The following is a 17,450-nucleotide window of genomic DNA, read 5'->3' as shown; positions in this document are numbered from 1 at the left end:
TTTGGACCCATGACTGTCTCTACTATAGAGCCCATGCTTCAGAGCCCATGCTGTCTCAACTATAACAAAGGTTCCATGAAGGGACGTAGGAAGAAAGGATCTGTGGCCTTTTACTAGTCATGCAGGTCCTGCAGTCTTGAGCAAGGAGAGCCGGTGGTCCCGACAGTGAGGCAGTGAGGCAGTGAGGCAGTAAGACTGTTAAGACTCCCGAGCTCCTGGACTGGCTTCAAAGTCCAAAATGGCTGAGCTTCTGGCTTCCCATCCCACATTCTAGTGGAGGAGCCACTGGCCTCTGGTGTGGGAGGCATGGAAGCCAGGATGGCAGGAGATGCTGGAAAAAAATTTAAGACATAGACTTTCATTCTCAAGACCACTGCAAACCTCACGTCTTTGCGAAAGCCCTTCCTGACTCCCTCCCACGCATCTCCGACCTCCCCTTGGGTCCAGGCAGGCTCGGTCTGCACACGGCGTTGTTCTGCACTTGTTCCTTTGTTGCTGTGAAACCGGCTCCCGGCACAGTCAGCCTCTGTGTGGGAGGACTGGTGGCTGTCTTTGCAGGCAGGCATTTGCTTAGAGCAGGCTGTGTGCGAGCCCAGCGTCAAGTGATTCCGGCCTCCTCGAGTCAGCGGTGGTGGGATGAGGCTCTGCCGAGGGGACTGGCTGTGAAGGATGAGTTCAAGGTGGGATGACGGACCGCTTCTGGGACCAGTGGTATCTCTGGTATCTCCGCTTGCTCCGGCTGCTGGATCGAGGTATCCTGAGTGTGTGTATGCTTGTGTGAGAGACTGAGAGAGATAAATACACATAGAGACATAAAGAGACATGCAGAAAGACACAGCAGAGAGGGGAGGGGGGTCAAGAAGAGAGAGAAGGAATGAAACAGAGGCAAGTAGCAAACCCATGGAAAGTAAAGAAAGGCTATTTTTCTGGGGACATATATGACCCAGCTGGGAATCGGGAGCACAGGGTCATTTGGGGAGCATCTGTGTAACAGGATCTCATTTCTTGCTGGGTTTTTCATCAAGCTCGGTACTCTAGTCAAATACAAGTTAAGCCCTGTCTTGCAGGGCTCTTGATAGAACTCTCTGAGAAGCAGTGCAGAAGGAGAATGATTCCTGCAGTAAGAAGCTGGGGGCAAACAGACTCAGGCTCAAGTCTCAGCTCTGCCACTGACCTTAGCCTGATTTATGTGACTTTTCTGAGCTTGTTTACCCATCTATGAAATGGGCACGGTAAGACCTATGTGCTGGGGTTGCTCTGGAGCTATTGTTTAATTCATACATGTAAAATATATAACATCATATCTGGTGCACACAGTAGGTGCTTAGTAAATGCTGAGTTCCTGCCTGTGCACCTCTTAGCTTCACGGAACTATTAATACCTATCCTGAGGATAGTTCCCTTTTTTGATTATCTATAGACAGAGCCAGTACAGAATTTGCAGGTAGTGGAAAGAAAAGAGAAAATCAGTTTTATTTCTCAGGTTAATCTGACCTTAATACATTTTATCATCAAATATTAATGCAATTAAAGTGTCCTGATAATGTGACACAAATCCAGATGTTCTTTTGAAAGGAAAAGCCACTGTGAACTTGTTTGGTGATTGATTTTTTAAAATGTTGAATATTATTTTTAAAAGCTTTGGCTTCTTTAAGAGGTTTTGTCAAGAACGAGATCAAACTCTTGATGGGAAAGATGGCCCTGGGGAAGCCTTGCTATACAGCCCAAGGTGTATTCATCTCTATGAGGAATAGTCTTAGTGTTCCAGGAGATCAATACCAGGTGGAAGCAGAGAGCTGCACAGAGCAGGTGAACCAGGGCCCTTATCATGGGAGAAAACAAAGATGGAGGAAACCAAACCAGCACACACTAAAAGCAGTTTCTCACTAGCACCGAGAAACAGGCCAGTGGGAGCCCAGACTTGAGATGAGGGCGTTAAGAAGGGAACCAGAACTTCCTACTGATGAAGATTATAGACTGGGAGAAGGGAGAAAAGACCACTAGGTGTGAATCCTCCTTATCTGTGTGACCTCAGGCAAGTTGCTTAACCTCTCTGTATCTTCTTCCCTTCATTCGTCAAAAGGGGTGATGATGATAATGGTAGTACCAACTCAGAGGGTTGCTGTAGGGGCTGAGTGAGAAACTGTAAGTGAAATACTTATCCCAGTGCATGGCACAAACAAAGTACTCTTTAAATGGTAGTTTTCATTACCAAGACAGTTAATTCTCACTCTCCAACAAACATCCTGGGAAAGACAGGAACAGGTGGTATATAATACCCGGGAACTAAGAAAAGTCCAATTAAGAATGGTGAGAGGCTTAGAGACAATTTATACTTACATGAATTAAAACAAGATTCACACTACCATATGATGTTAATTATAAGAAGAAACTAGGTGTTAATGTATAAGCTATAATACTACCAATTTATTTTTATCTTTTAGAAATGCTTGAATCCATGAGTCACAAACTTAGGTTCAAGTTCTGGCTCCATTGCCTTCTAAGTGCCCTTGAATAAAAGGCTAAGGGTAAGGACTTAAAAAATAAAAGGCATTGTTTTCTAGAGCTATACCTAACCAAATTCTCAGTTTGTTAATCTTAAAAATTGGAATACTAATGATAATGCCTACATCATAGAATTTGGGGGAAATTTATTGTGTTAGTGCATATATAGTGTCAGGCATTTTGGAAATGTCAGGTTAATGAATTTATGGGTTGATAGATTAACCTGTATCCTTGGATAGCAAAAGCTGGTTGCAAGAATTATGTGGTCTTCCATGCATGTTTGATCACCACATATGGCTGTAATTTGAAAGTTTATGTGTCTTTCTATCTATAGGGTTTTCCTTAATGTGAAGTTTTAGACCAGTAGCTCTTGACTGTGTAGGGTGTTTGATTTCCAGCTGCTTGGAGATTGGGTGTTGATTATGTTTCCCAGTTCTGGTTAATCAGTATTAAAGTATTAGACATGTGTGCATATCCACATCCATATTCAAAAAGAATTTTCAGTTATAGCACCTTTCCTCTCGTAATGAATGTTACCTAACATTGCATAGAATATGGCATGCTTTAAAGTGGCATGTTAGGCTGGGCTAGATCATGAAAGATGCTCAATAAATATTTGTTGAAGGAATGAATGAATGAATGAATGAAAGATGAACCTGCCTTTCTGGGCGGTGAACAGAATTCCCTTAGCTTTGATCTTTCTTAAGTATAACAGAATTTAGCTCCTTCGATTTGTTTGAAGATTTTATATCATTTTGCCCTCATCATTGTCGTGCCTTATGTCATCTTGAAAGTAACAGGCCTCAAGAAAGTAAGGAGGGGATAGGAAATGAGAAGTGGGAACTGATGAGTTTATCCCAGGAAATTGAAATAATCGATGAGCTGTTTGCTGGCCTGAGTCACTCACTTGGCTGTGACTGGAGGATAAGTGAATCTGTGATTTGACACACCTAGGAAAAGGGAGGAAACATTAGAACACATCATGGAGCTGAAATAAACTTTACAAAGAAATAACAGCGTAGGCTTGATGATTGCAGACTAATCTTTTGTCTCCCCCATCATTGTTCAGCTAAGGGTAAGGATTTAAAAAATAAAGGATATTGTTTTCTAGGGCTATACTTAACTACATGCAAGAATTTATTTGACAGTGTACTACCAGCTTGTTCAGACATTATTTTGATGATTTATTCTCCTTAATAATAGATGCTGTTTTTATGGCGTTTGTTGCTGGGCGTTTGTCAATTCTGCTGATTGTATTCTGTGCTTATAGACGTTGACTAAGGAGATGGTTGCTATGGTGGGGACTGTCTTATCAAAACAAAAGAGCTCATAGAGATAAGAAGCATGAGTTGTATATAAAAGAAGTCACATTGCTTTTTGTTGTTGAGTTTTGGTGTATTCATGGGGACCTGACAAGTAAGGTAGGGGTTTAAGTTCCTTTGTTTACATGTAATATTTTTTTGGTAATGAAAGGGGAAGAATGAAAGACTGCCGCTCTTTATTCGTAGAGCATCAGGCAGCATGTGGCAGCATCCCAGCATGTGGGAATGTCCACCGCTGGTAGTACATGAGATGATTTTAGGTGATTTACAGATGTTTCTTGAGTTTATCTTGCTGGCCACTGCCTGGCACAGTCCAGAAGACAATCTGTTTTCCCTGATGCCTGCTTCTGTTGGGCTGTCAACTCCTGCCCCACCCATTCACTGTGGGCCCTCCTTAACCCCACCCATTCCTCAGCTTTTCCTTCATTCCTACCTCTAGTCTCCCTCTTCTCCTTCCAGCATCCCTGCCTGGGCCTCACACTTTGCCCTGCCTTAGTTTCTTGGCCCCAGTAGTCTCCAGTCTCCCTGACCCTCATGCTTATTCTCTGTCCCTTGTGTTCTTTCAAGGCACAGCTTTATGCTACCTGCTACAAGTATCCCCATTCCCTGGTATTTCTCTATTATTCTCTCATTGCCCAGGTTCCATCCCTTCTTATGTCTGTGCTGGGTCACCTTCGCCCCATAGATCCTGTGTCTCCAATCCTGGACCTGCCCCTACCTGTCTTCCTTGCCTCTAACCGTGAGTGCCTTTTCCTTTCAGCCATGATCTTCTTTTTGCTTTTTCTCCTACGTTTTTATGTCACCTTGCAGTCCACTAATTCCGTTTATAAAGAAGTATAAGTAAAAAAGAGTCAACTTAAAACAGTATCAAGGAAACAACAGTGTAGGAGGTATGTGGATATGGTTAAAATACTGACAGAAGTACAAAAATTACTAATGTTTGTCATTATGTCAACATCTCACATGTTGAACTTAAGGATATGTTGAATTAGACTGCTGATTTCTTCTTGATGCTTTTAAAAATTGACACATAATAATCGTACATGTTTATGGGTACAAGTGATACTTTGTTACATGTATACAATGTGTAATGATCAAATCAGGGTATTTAGGCTATCCATCACATCAAACGTTTCTTATTTATGTTAGGAACATTTCAAATCTTCTCTTCTAGCTATTATGAACTATACAATATAGTGTTAATGATCGTCACCCTGTGCTGTCAGACCCTCGAACTTACTCCTTCTGTCTATATGTTTGTACCTATTCACCAACCTATCATTGTACTGTTTACGCCTGAAGATGAACTTTTTTAGCTTCCACATATGAGTGAGAACATGTAATATTTGTCTTTCTGTACCTGGCTTATTTCACTTAACATAATGACCTTCAGTTCCATCTATGTTGCTGTAAATGACAGGATGTCCTTTTTATAGCTGAGTAGTATTCCATTGTGTATATATAACTGTTTTCTTTATCTATTCACCCATTGATGGACACTTAGATTGATTCCATATCCTGGCTATTGTGAATAGTGCTGCAGTAAACATGAGGGTACAGGTATCCCTTGATATACTGATTAATCTCTTTTCCTTTGGATAAATACCCAGTAGTGGGATTGCTGGATTGTATATAGTTCTATTTTTAGGTTTTATGAGAAACCTCCTTACCGTTTTCCATAACATTTCCCACCAGCAGTGTATGAGTTCCCTTTTCTCCACATCCTCGCCAGCATCTTTAATTTTTGTCTTCTTGATAATAACAATTGTAATTGGGGTAAGATGATATCTCATTGTGGTTTTGATAGCATTTCCCTGATGATTAATGATTTTGAGCAAATATGCCTGTTGGCCATTTGTGTGTATTCTTTTGAGAATAGCCTATTTGGGCCAGGTGCGGTAGGTCACGCCTATAATCCCAGCACTTTGGGAGGCCAAGGCGGGCAGATCACCTGAGGTCAGGAGTTCAAGACCAGCCTGGCCAACATGGTGAAACCCCATCTCTACTAAAAATACAAAAATTAGCCGAGCGGGGCGGGGCAGTGTGCACCTATAATCCCAGCTACTCAGGAGGCTGAGGCAGGAGAATCGCTTGAACTAGGGAGGCAGAGGTTGCAGTGAGCCGAGATTGTGCCACTGCACTCCAGCCTGGATGGTATAATGAGACTCAGTCTCAAAAAAGAAAAAGTCTATTCAGATCATTTGCCCACTTTTTAATGGGATTATTTGGGTTGTTCTGTTCTGTTTGTTAGTTTGCTGTTATGTGAATTCCTTGTATATTCTGGATATCAGTCCCTTGTTGGATTAACAATTTGCAAATATTTTCTTCCATTCTACAGGTTGTCTCTTCACTCTGTTGATTGTTTCCTTTGCTGTGCAGAAGGTTTTTAGTTTCAACAAAGGTACCAAGAACATATATTGGGAAAAGGACATCCTTTTCAATAAATGGTGCTGGGAAAAGGACATCCTTTTCAATAAATGGTGCTGGGAAAATGGGATATCTATATTCAGAAGAATGAAATTAGACCCCTATCTCTCACCCTATACAAAAATCAGCTCAAAATGGATTAAAGATTTACGTGTAGGACCAGAAACTATAAAATTACTAGAAGAAAACATAGGGAAACCCTTCAGGATATTAGTCTAGGCAAATATGTTATGGCTAAGACCTCAAAAGCAAAACAAACAAAAACAAAAATAGACAAATGAGATTATCTTCTTGGTACTGCCCACATTCCTATAGCTACCAGAAAGCGTTTTGGATTCTGGACCAGAAACCAACTGTTTCTCATCTCTCGATGTATGCTAGAATCATCTGGGAGCTCTTAGAAAGCGTAATGTCCAGTTCCTCCCTTTCAACACCCCCACTTCCACCTCCAGCCAATTAAATTGGAATAGCTGGAAAGGGGGCTAAACACTGGCATTTTAAAGACCTCTGTAGGTGATTCTAATGGCAGCCAGAGTTGAGAACTGCTTGTTGTCATCCTTTAACATGGGCGTCAGAGAGTAAGGGCAAAAGGAACTCTGTTGCAAAATAACAAAATGAACGAAAAACAAGTCACTACATGGGAATAGTAAACATAGGATACAAATTGTGTAAGAACGCAATCTTTTGGATACAACTCATGCAACTTTCTTTACAAACTTAACCATTTTCTGTAACTTCCTAGATAAACCTTGACTTTCCTTCCTATTCCCAGAAAAGCAATTTATCTGTGTCCCAGGAGGTTGTTTGGCCTCAGCTTGCTTTGGGTTTATTGCTCTCAGTTCAGGCTGCTGAGGGGTTTGGAGGTAGGATGGTTGTCTGTCACTGTAGATGTCAAAAACCTTTCTTTCCTTGGTTTGTATAATACTAGGAAGGCGTTAGGTGGGCATTGTCCATATTCTGCTAGAATTAGAGAAAGAAAAATCATTTTCTCTCTTCAGGATAAATGGGAGGTAAAGAGAATAACTGTTTTCAAGCCTTCATGGTGTTGGGCTCTACTTTGACCAGGAATCACTTGGGTTTGTCACTAAAGTTCACCTCTCCCTGACTGGCCATTCTTTGTTATCTCAACTTTCAGATCTCCCAAACATTCCAAGTCAGGGATTGATTCTGCTCAGGTGCAAGAAGTTAAGAGGCAGCTGGACCTCGTGGTCTTGATTGTCAGGGCACCCTGATCTTTGTGCTTTCCTTTTCCTTAGTCTCATCCTCACCATGCCTGCAGCCTTCTTCTGGCTCCTTGTCTTCTAGCAGTGACAGATACCCTGTCTTTGACTTGCTCTGTCATTGGCTGGCTTGCTTGCTGCTTAGCTCTCTGTACAGCTCTGGCCCCTAACCAGGTCAGACTTGGTATCTGTGCTTAGGCCATCTGCTTGTAACTGGTCCCTAGCCTGCTACGGACTCTGGATACCCATTGTGGTCTGGCTTGCCCTGTTCTTGTTAACTATTGCATATGTATGCCCAGCATGATGTGTGGGTTCTTTGTGCCAACCTGTATGACTTGTTCCTTCTCTCTTATATTCAGCGGGAAAAAGAAGAGAAAAGCACACAACATGTATATGAAAAGCACATTGGGTGATTCTGCTGTGCTAGGGTTTTTCTAATTAAAGGAGTTTAAGTTGTAATCACCTTCCCATTTGAGCCGAATATTCAGGTAATACATAAAGAAGTTACTTTAAATTAGCTTTTATAGTCATCTATATATATACCTATTAGAGTTATTTAATTGGCTTTTGCCACAAGATCACTTTACTAAAGGGACCAGGCCTCTTGTCTAATAAAGAGTTTGAACATACACTCACTTGAAACACCATCACAGAACAATTCCCTGTTGTTCTATATGAGAGCCTCACCAGCAACCTTCATATTTTCTTGTGCTTTCTCTTGAAATGCCCCAAACCTCCTCTTCTTATAGTTAATCTACATTCTTTTCCCTCCAAACCTCTTAGCCCTGATGTCCTCTAGAGAAAGCTCCCCTGACTATATCTGGTTCCATTCAGAGACTCATGGGCACTAGGTGCATGGCTAGTGTTCTGTAATTCACAATGCGCTCCTGTGGGCAGTAGTAATACACACCTCAGGAGGTTGTTGTGAGCCTTGAAGGAGCTAATATGTGTGGTGTGTGTTTGGTACCAATAAGTACTAATAAGTATGTGCTTGTTTTGTGAATTTCTGCAGCTTTAGGAATCTTAGTTTCTTGTCGGGGATCATTTCCCTCCATTAAGAGTGGAGTTTCCCTGAGGGCAAGCCCTTGTCCTCACTATCCTTTGTCCTCACTATCCTTTGTATTTTCACCTAGATACCAAATTCAGAGTTATATCCTAATAGGAAGCCTAATTAATAACTTTGGCTAACAGAGTATCTGAACTCTCCAGGGAACAATTGATTATCACAGCATTGTTAAGGAGGAAAAAGAGACATGTAATTATTTGATAATTCCAAATATCTCACCCCTTTGTTTCTCATTATGCCCTTCTGAGATAGGTCATATCATTTCCCATTTCACAGATAGGAAACAGGCTCGTAGAGATGAAGCGCTTGGGTAAGGTCAGAGAGCTGCTAAGGGAAAAGTCAAGATCCAGGACCCCGGACTCCTGTCTAGGATGGGTTGCCCCCTCTACCTGCTGCCATACAGATGACAAGAGCTCCATCTGTCTGTTTCTCCACCATGTCTGTTAAACTGGGAGTCCAGCCACCTTCCCTCTCAGCAGGTAGTAGAGCATATCATTGGGATGTCTTGTCTGTGATGTGAACTACCCAGGCAAGATGTATCTAGGCCAAGTCCTGGGGGAAGGACACTGATAGCTGCTTTGTGAGGTCCCGGTGTGGTGTTTCCATCCAGTGGGGTGGAGATTACTGTGATGTGAGAACAGTAAAGCAGCGCTTGCCCAGATATGGCATGTCCTCCCAGGGCCTGTTCTGTGGTGGCATACTCAGTGGTTGCTGTGAACCAAGGGGCGGTGGGACAGCTGTGTCCCTGGATATTCAGAAGGCTAGTTGGATCCCCAGTATAAGTGATAGGTTTGCTCTTCACCTTGTGGACAGAGGTGGCTTGTTATCAAAGAAAACACCAAAGCAATTAGTATTGTTGTTATTAGTAGCAGTGGTAATAGACTCTACTAAGGGTCCAGGTAGAGCAGGGAGTGATTAGGGTTAGGTGTAAGCTCACTACCCTCAGGGAGCTTACAATTCAAACTCCTGAAACATCAAGAATCAACAGTAAGGCTGGGCGCAGTGACTCATACCTGTAATCCTAGCACTTTGGGAGGCTGAGGTGGACAGATTGCCCGAGCTCAGGAGTTGGAGACCAGGTTGGGCAACATGGTGAAACCCCATCTCTACTAAAATACAAAAAATTAGCCGGGTGTGATGGCACGCAACTGTAGTCCCAGCTACTCAGAAGGCTGAGACAGGAGAATTGCTTGAACCTGAGAGGTGGAGGTTGCAGTGAGCCGAGATCACGCTATTGCACTCCAGCCTGGGTGACAGAGTGAGACTCCATCTCCCAGAAAAAAAATAAAATAAAATAAAATAAAATAAACAGTAACGTCTCTGCATCTCTGTTGGCCCTCTTTCAAGTGATGGATTACTTATAAGGGGGAGCTTTTCTAGCTCTAGTGTTTCATGGTTCCTTGTGGACAGCACCTACAAAATATTTACCTATTAATACCTATAATATATCTTTGTGATGCTACAGGTACTCTTTCATGTTATATTGCTAGATGAGTGCTATGAATTTACAAGAGAGAAATAATTGGGTCTATGAATGAAGGAAGAAATATTCATTTATTCAACAAATGTCTTCTAAGGACCTACTATGTGCTTTGCTCTACCCAAGGCTCTGGGAATACAGTGCTAAAGAAGACAATGTTCTTGTCTTTGTGAAGTGTTACAGTTTGATGGTGGGAGTAGACAATAACAACACAATAGGTAATACAATGACAGAATAAAAAGGAGAGAACAGGGTTAAGCTTTAGTAGCCCTTGATTATGAGGATGGAAATCAGCAAGTACAGGGTGTGCTTGGGGAATGAAGACTAAATCAGACTGCCTGGAGCATCTGTGTGATAAGAGTTAAGGTTGGAGGGACAGACTGGGGCTACCTTATGAAGATTCTTGCATTGGCATGTTGGGTTAAGAGCAGATGGTTCCAGAGTTGTAGCATTCAATTTAAAAAAGGTATTGAGCAGTACCAATGTACCAGACAGTAGATTAAGTACTACTGGGTTTGTATGGTTTAAGGAGAGACTCAGATGTGTAAAAAGGACCTTACAACAAAACTGGTAAGTACAATTACCTAGGCTTGTATAGGATCACAGAGGACAGAACAACTAATTGCCTAGAGGGGTTGGAGAAGTAAGTCTTCTCGGAATATCGGATAGTTTAGCTTGGGGTGCAGGATTAGGAGTTTGTTTGGTGGAGAAGGTGGGGCCAAACATTCTAGTCAGTAAAGCATGGACAGAAGCACAAAGTGGGTTGAAGGGGATGGATAGCTAAAGAAAAGGGGGCAGGTCAGTATATCAGGAAGGTAAGGCACACAAGAGGGAGCAAGGGTCATGGGGAACTTCTGAGCATGTCATGTTCTTTAAAGATGAATCTGAATGCATAAAAAGAACTGGAGAAAAAGAAAATGGACGTGAAGGAAGCATTGGCCTATGGAGAGGAAGGAAGAGAAGGATGTACGAGATAACGTCTGAGAGAGTAACAGGGATTTCTTACTCTTCATATTAAAGGGTCATTGAAGCTTCCATGCTTACGTTTGACTTGAGTGGCAACCGTTACACTAAAAGTCTGAAAAGAGGAGTAGGACTTAGGGTGTTGGTAAAAGGATTTAGAAACTTTGAGTTTGAGTTTTAGATGATTACAAGATGCCTGATTCATTCATGCATTAAAGTAGGTTTGTATTTCTAGGGGGTTGTTAGGGTAGGAGATGAATATTTTGAGTCATTTACCAAAAAGTGATGGTGAAACTGGTATTAGCTCAAGGAAGACAGCATAGAGAAAAGTGAGAGTAGTGTAGACTGTTTTTTGAAAGTGTTGACATAGGGAGACAGGATAAGAGAGATACAAAGAGTATTCCTTAAAGGTGGGAGGAGAGCCAGGGTACAATAATTTCGTGGGAATAGAGGAGAAGGAGAGTTAGGGAGCTCCATGTGCAGGGAGAGGAGGCAATGTTGAGGGCTTTGGTGACAGAAGGCATTGGTGACTACTTACAGCATTGTTTCAGCACCTCAATGAGAAGAAACCAGATTGCAGTGGGAGGAGGTGGTGAAGATGAGGCAGCAGCAAGCACATATTGTTTGTTTGAGAAATATGTCAGAAAATGCAAGGTAAAAATAGAATGGTGGTTGGTGGGACATTAGGGTCAAGTGATGATTTTGTTAAAGGAGGAAGGCCTAATGTGTTTGAGGCTGGGGGAAGGGGCCAGTGATACAAGTTTAAAGATGAGGAACAGAAATGGATTTATTTATCCATTCAATAAATATTCATTGAGCACTGACAATATTCCAGGGACAGTGCTATTTGCTAGGGATACAACATGAATAAGGCATGAAATCTTCATGGAGTTTACATTCTAGTGAGTAAGGCAGACAATACACAAGTCAAGCAACAGTTGAATTTGTAAGAACAGCTTGTGATAAGTGCTCTGCAGTGAAGCAGTGGCCTGGAGGAGGTAGGGATGGACTGAATAGAGAGTGCAGATGGAAGTGGTAGACTGGAGGAGGGGACACTTCCTCTGTTGTAAGGAAGGAAGAAGGAGTGCTTAGAAAATGATTTTTAAGTAGAAAAAATTAAAAATGAGGAAATGCAGTTCAGATGGTCCTGATATTCTTAAAAAAGAACAGGCAGTGTCATGAGCTCAGACTGGGGAGGTGGGATAGTTCAAGACCTCAGATAGGTGCTTACTGCTTCATTCAAACCTCCCATGACCCTGTGATGTTGTGGGAGGGTGTTATTCTCATTGTATACGTGAGATAACTGAGGGGACTCAGAGAGGACCCGTGACTGGAGAGTATAGGAGCAAGGGAGAGGAGCCTCACCTGGATGCTTTTATCATCGGACTCACCTCCAAGGGCCAGCTCAGAGGAGCCTGTCAGTGCAATCAAGACATCCATTCCTCCTCCTTTCTCCTATATAAAGCCTTGTACTGGGCCTTGGAGGAGACTGTGGAGAGGAGATGACACCTGCACATGGAAAATAAGAAAGATGAAGTTGGAAGAGATGAGATGAGGAAACTGAGGCTCAAAGAAATGATTTTACTCCCCAAAGTCATACAGTTATCAGCTGAGCCTGGATGTGAAGCTGGAATGAAAAACTCCAAATTGAGGCCTCTTTGCATTGTATTCCCCTACGGTTTCAACTCAACTCCACCCCTTTACTGTGCTCAGTAGCCTTGATGTAGTTGTTATATATGGACAGACTGGAGAATTCATGTGTTTGAGGGTTATCTGGTTTGGGTTCAGCTTTTAACGGCTCCAGGCAAAATGTCTAAGAAGCTCCAAAAGCAGGATTGTATTTCTTTATCCTTCCTTGTTATCATTATGAAAAATAAGCTGAGTGGGGTTGCAAGTGGCACTTCTTGGTTCTCCTGGGCTATTGCAGAATTGTGCTCTAAAGAACCCAGAGGAGTATCGTCCTTATAAACCCAGGATAGGAGGAATAATTGGTATGGGGCTTTTAATCTACTTTCATGCTAAATGAAATCTGTTAGATGGGATAATGAGCTCCATATTTTATAGACTATTTTAAGCTTGTCTCAAAATAAAATACAGGGCTAGGGGTGGAGGAAGGACGTTAAGTCTTAAAGACAAAATGCCATGGCTTACTCATCAGTGTTTTCCTTTTAATGATCCCAACCCCAGTACAAGTCCCTCAGTGATACTGTAATGGAAACCACATTTTTTTTTTTCCTGTTGGAAGTTTTGGGATGAACACAGCCAAATGCTTCAAGACATAATTAAGACTACAATCTCCCATCCTCGGTAATATACAGACCTTTCACCCAGGGGGCTCAGCTAGAGACAATGTGGTTGGAGAGCAGTTGAAATTATAGATACTTTTTTTCCACCAATCTCTGGCCCCCCAGAGCTTCTTTTCTAGGCCTTGTCCTCCCTGTCCCCTTCCCCTTAACTGCTGCCTCATGCCTGGGAAGGAATAAACCAACACATAAATAAGTAAGAACCCTGGTATTGACTCTTTCCCTACCGCAGGGAGAGAATCCCAGACAAATGCTGCTGTGTCTGGAGGAGGCTGGACTGCGCTGGCAGAGGCAGCACATACATAGCAGGAAGGGCAGCCAAGAGAGCTTGCCAACACATGTGGGGTGCTGGGAGGGAGGAGGTGGACAGTGTCATCATTAGGTATGGAAGGAGGTAGGGAATGTTCTGTACATTAAAGGCTGGAAAATCCAGCTCATAGGAAGGTCTTGAGGGCTTAAGAGAGCAAGACAGCCCCTTCTGTGTTTGGACAGAACGGGTCTCCTTTGCTTTGGCAAGCTTTCTGAAACTGCACAGATCAGAGTTAACAAGCTTGGCATGACCAATCTGATTATGTGACTTCTCCGCCCCTCACTCTCTTAACCACATCTTGAACACCTGGAATATATAAGATAATGGAAGCCCAGAGTACATATATGCATATACTCTCTGGCCAATTACAGTACAGTCTTATCCTTGTAGGGAAGACTCCAGTTAGCACAAGGAACAAAGGATTAGGATATTTGCCCCTTGCTACCTTGGTTCCATACTCTGCCCTAGGGGTAGTAATTCTGGGATAGCTGAGGATAAGACCCCACTGGGCACTCTGCTTAGTTCCTTAGAGATCATATCGCTGGTACATTTCTCTTCTCACTACTCCAACCACCAAAAGGCAGATAGTCATGTTAATATCTCCTTCAGGAAAATGTATTAATTAATATATTCTTGACTCATTTAACTAGTGACTAGTTACATACCTTTCTGAGTCTCAGTTTCTTTATTCAGAGAATTAGGATAATATCTATCTGTGGTAGTCATTAGTACCATTCAGTAAGTACTTCTAGCTGTCTACATTTTTGGGCATACAGTTAGATGGTACTTCTCTACATCCTTGGTCCTGTGACCTGCTTTGGCCAATGAAACGTGAGCAGAAGTCAGGTATTTCATTTCCAAGTAGAAGCTTTAAAAGCCAATATACTATTTACTTCCTTCCATTGTTTAATTGATTGTAGCTCTGTTGGGATAAATCCTTCATCAGCCTGGGACTGTGAGTGACTATGATGATCACAGCTCTCTGCTGAACCCAGTTGAACATGTAGTATAAGCAAATATTAATCTTATTTTCTGTGAAGTTACTGAGATTTGGGGGTGGTTTGTATCTGTAGCTTACCTAGCCTGCCTTGGCTGATAATACACTACCTTATAAGACTTTGCAGGGGATTACAAAAAATGTGTATGTACACATAGTCCGCAGTCAATAATTGGTGGCTACTTTATTCTCACCATGAATATAATTTGGGATGCTTTCGGCTGCAGGTAATTCGGCCCAAACTCAAAATGCATAAACAATAAATGCATTTCTCCTCTTGCCTTCACTTCTCCTCCTCCTGCTTCTCCTTCTCCTGCTTCTGTTAACAAGAAGTTTAGAATTTGGACAATTAAATGAGAGGCTCAGCATCATCACTAGCTTCTTTCTTATTTAATCTGCCTGGGTTCATTAGATTTCTTAAATCTATAAAATGTTGTAGTTCATCAGTTTGGGAAGATTGTCAGTTATTATCTCTGTCTTTCTCTTCTTTCCTTTTGAGATCCCAACGGATTGTATCTTGCAATTTCTCATTGTATAGCCTATATTTCTTATTATTCTAGATATTTTTATCTCCCTTTGATGCATTCTAGATAATTTCCTCTGACATATCCTTCAGTTTATTCTCTTTTTAGCTGTGTCTAATCTGCAATTAAATGTGTTCACTAACTTCTTAATTTCAATTATTGTATTTTTAGTGCTAAAATCCCTATTAAATTCTTTCCCAGATCACCTTTCCTTTAGTTTCCAATTTTATGAAAAATACTTTCAAGCTTATCTTTTGTTTCTTTGAGCATTGAGCATAGTAAGCATATTTATTTTATAGTTTTTGTTTGATAATTCTATTATCTAAAGTCTTTGTGGGTCGATTTTTTTCCCCTGGCTTTATTGAGATAAAATGGACAAATAAAAATGGAATATATTTACCATGTACCACATGATACTCTGATATATATATCAAAGTATGATATATATGATATATCAAAGCATCATGTGGTACATGGTAAATATATTCCATTTTTATGTACGTATATATTTCATACACACACACACACACACACACACACATTGTGAAATGATTACCAGAAATGTGAGTCTCTTTCTGTATTCTGCTGTTCCTGATGGTACTTCTTCATGGTATACTTTTTCCTTGTGTTTTTTATCTTTGTATCTTGATCACTATTTTTGAAAAAGATTTTATGAAAATAATTTGAAGCCAAGAATGATAACATTCTTCTGCAATTATTTTTATTTTCTTTTGGCAGCCCCTGGGATACTTCCAGTCCAGTTCTACCTTAACACAATGCTTCAGATTCCTTTGACCTAGGTTGCAGGCAACTGGGTTTCAGGTTTGCATTAAGAGCTAGTTTATTCTAGGCTACCTTTATCTTGAGGGTGAAGCTTCCCCTCTGAGAGGAAGCCTAGCTTAGAGTAGATGTTGTTTATCAAAGTCTTCTGGGGCAGAGGCCCTGGACGTTGCTTTCTTCTTTCCTACTTCTCCTGGTTGCCAAAAGCACAGCTTAGTTTTGCTACTAAACTAAATACTATTGTTTCTTGCAGATTGGCAAATGCTCTCAAGGCAAAAGCTTTTTTTGTGTGTTTTGGGCCTTCCTCTTTAGATTTTCAACTTCTCCTAGGTTTCAGCCTAGAAATTCTTTATCTTGTTAGCTCTTTAATGCTTTTGAGAGAATAAAAACAAATATAAATGATTGTCCTGAGTGGGAAGGTTGGTCCTAATCACCTAGCCTGCCACTACAAGAAAAGATGATCTTAGAACCTCAATACCTTACATCTTTCCATTCTACCATCCTGATAGTCCCAAGATGGCTGCTGTAACTCCATACGTTACATGCAGAACTGATAACAACTGAAAGAGCCTGTTTCTTCATGCATGTATTTAAGAGCAAGAAAACCTTTCCCAGATGTCCTCCAGGAGATTTTCCCTTATGTCTCAAAGGCCATTATTTTACCACCAATTCCAAAACAAGTCACTGGAAGGGGATACAATTTCTGCGATTGGTGTAATGTAATTGGCATTTACCCTGTAGGACTGAAGTTGTCTTTGCGTCCCCTGAAGCACATGGAGTTTGATTTCTGAACAAAATGTGAGTCTGTAAGCAAGGAGGAAGGGGGTTAATGGCCGCTGGGTAGGCAACCAACTGTGTCTATCACAGTCTGTGCTCAGGATTAAAGATTAAGAAGCATAGTCATGGTTCTTATTCTACTTTGAGACCTACGTGCTCTGAATGATGCAAGAAAATATAGAGCCAAACCTAATACAGAAAGGATTCAGAAATATAGGGGGCATGTTCATTGAAAACACACTTTGTAACTTAAAAACTGTAAAAATTTGGGATAGTCTATGATCAAAATATAATAAATTTATTTAATCAAAAATATTAAAAAATATATAGCAGGAAGAATAGCTTTATTGAAAATGTATTCCCCAAACTTAATCACATTACAAATTACTTCTATAAATGCATATTGTACAAAATAGGAATAGATCTAATGCAGTCATGATTCCACTGAATGAGCTGGGTCCTTCCAAGTGCTCCTGGTAGAGGTGGGCTGCAGTTTGCAGAAGAAAGAAAATATTAAGGCTTAAGAATCCTGGCCGGGCATGGTGGCACACACCTGTAATCTCAGCATCTTGGGAGGCGGAGGCGGGTGGATCATTTGAGGTCAGAAGTTTGAGACCAGACTGGCCAACATGGTGAAACCTTGTCTCTACTAAAAACACAAAAATTAGTCGGGTGCAGTGGTGCACACCTGTAGTCCCAGCTACTTGAGAGACTGAGGCTTGAGAATCGCTTGAACCTGGAAGGCGGAGACTGCAGTAAGCCTAGATCATGCCACTG

The 17,450-nt window shown here is 41.4% G+C and overlaps 1 protein-coding gene across 4 annotated transcripts in view; it reads left to right on the top strand.

The window, feature by feature from the left end:
- Positions 1-528: 528 nt before the first annotated feature.
- The window catches only part of KALRN (kalirin, RhoGEF kinase), a 643,785-nt gene continuing 626,863 nt past the window's right edge, over positions 529-17,450 (top strand). For all 4 annotated transcript variants that reach the window (XM_011950775.1, XM_011950777.1, XM_011950776.1 and 1 more), the window contains exon 1: positions 529-752. In XM_011950775.1, the coding sequence (XP_011806165.1) occupies positions 686-752 (67 nt within the window). In that variant the 5' untranslated portion in view covers positions 529-685. The remainder of the gene's footprint in view (positions 753-17,450) is intronic.

This window comes from Colobus angolensis, unplaced genomic scaffold, assembly GCF_000951035.1.
Source record: "Colobus angolensis palliatus isolate OR3802 unplaced genomic scaffold, Cang.pa_1.0 Scaffold31, whole genome shotgun sequence".
Taxonomy (NCBI): Eukaryota; Metazoa; Chordata; class Mammalia; order Primates; family Cercopithecidae; genus Colobus; species Colobus angolensis.
This window is presented reverse-complemented; position numbering and strand designations above follow the sequence as displayed.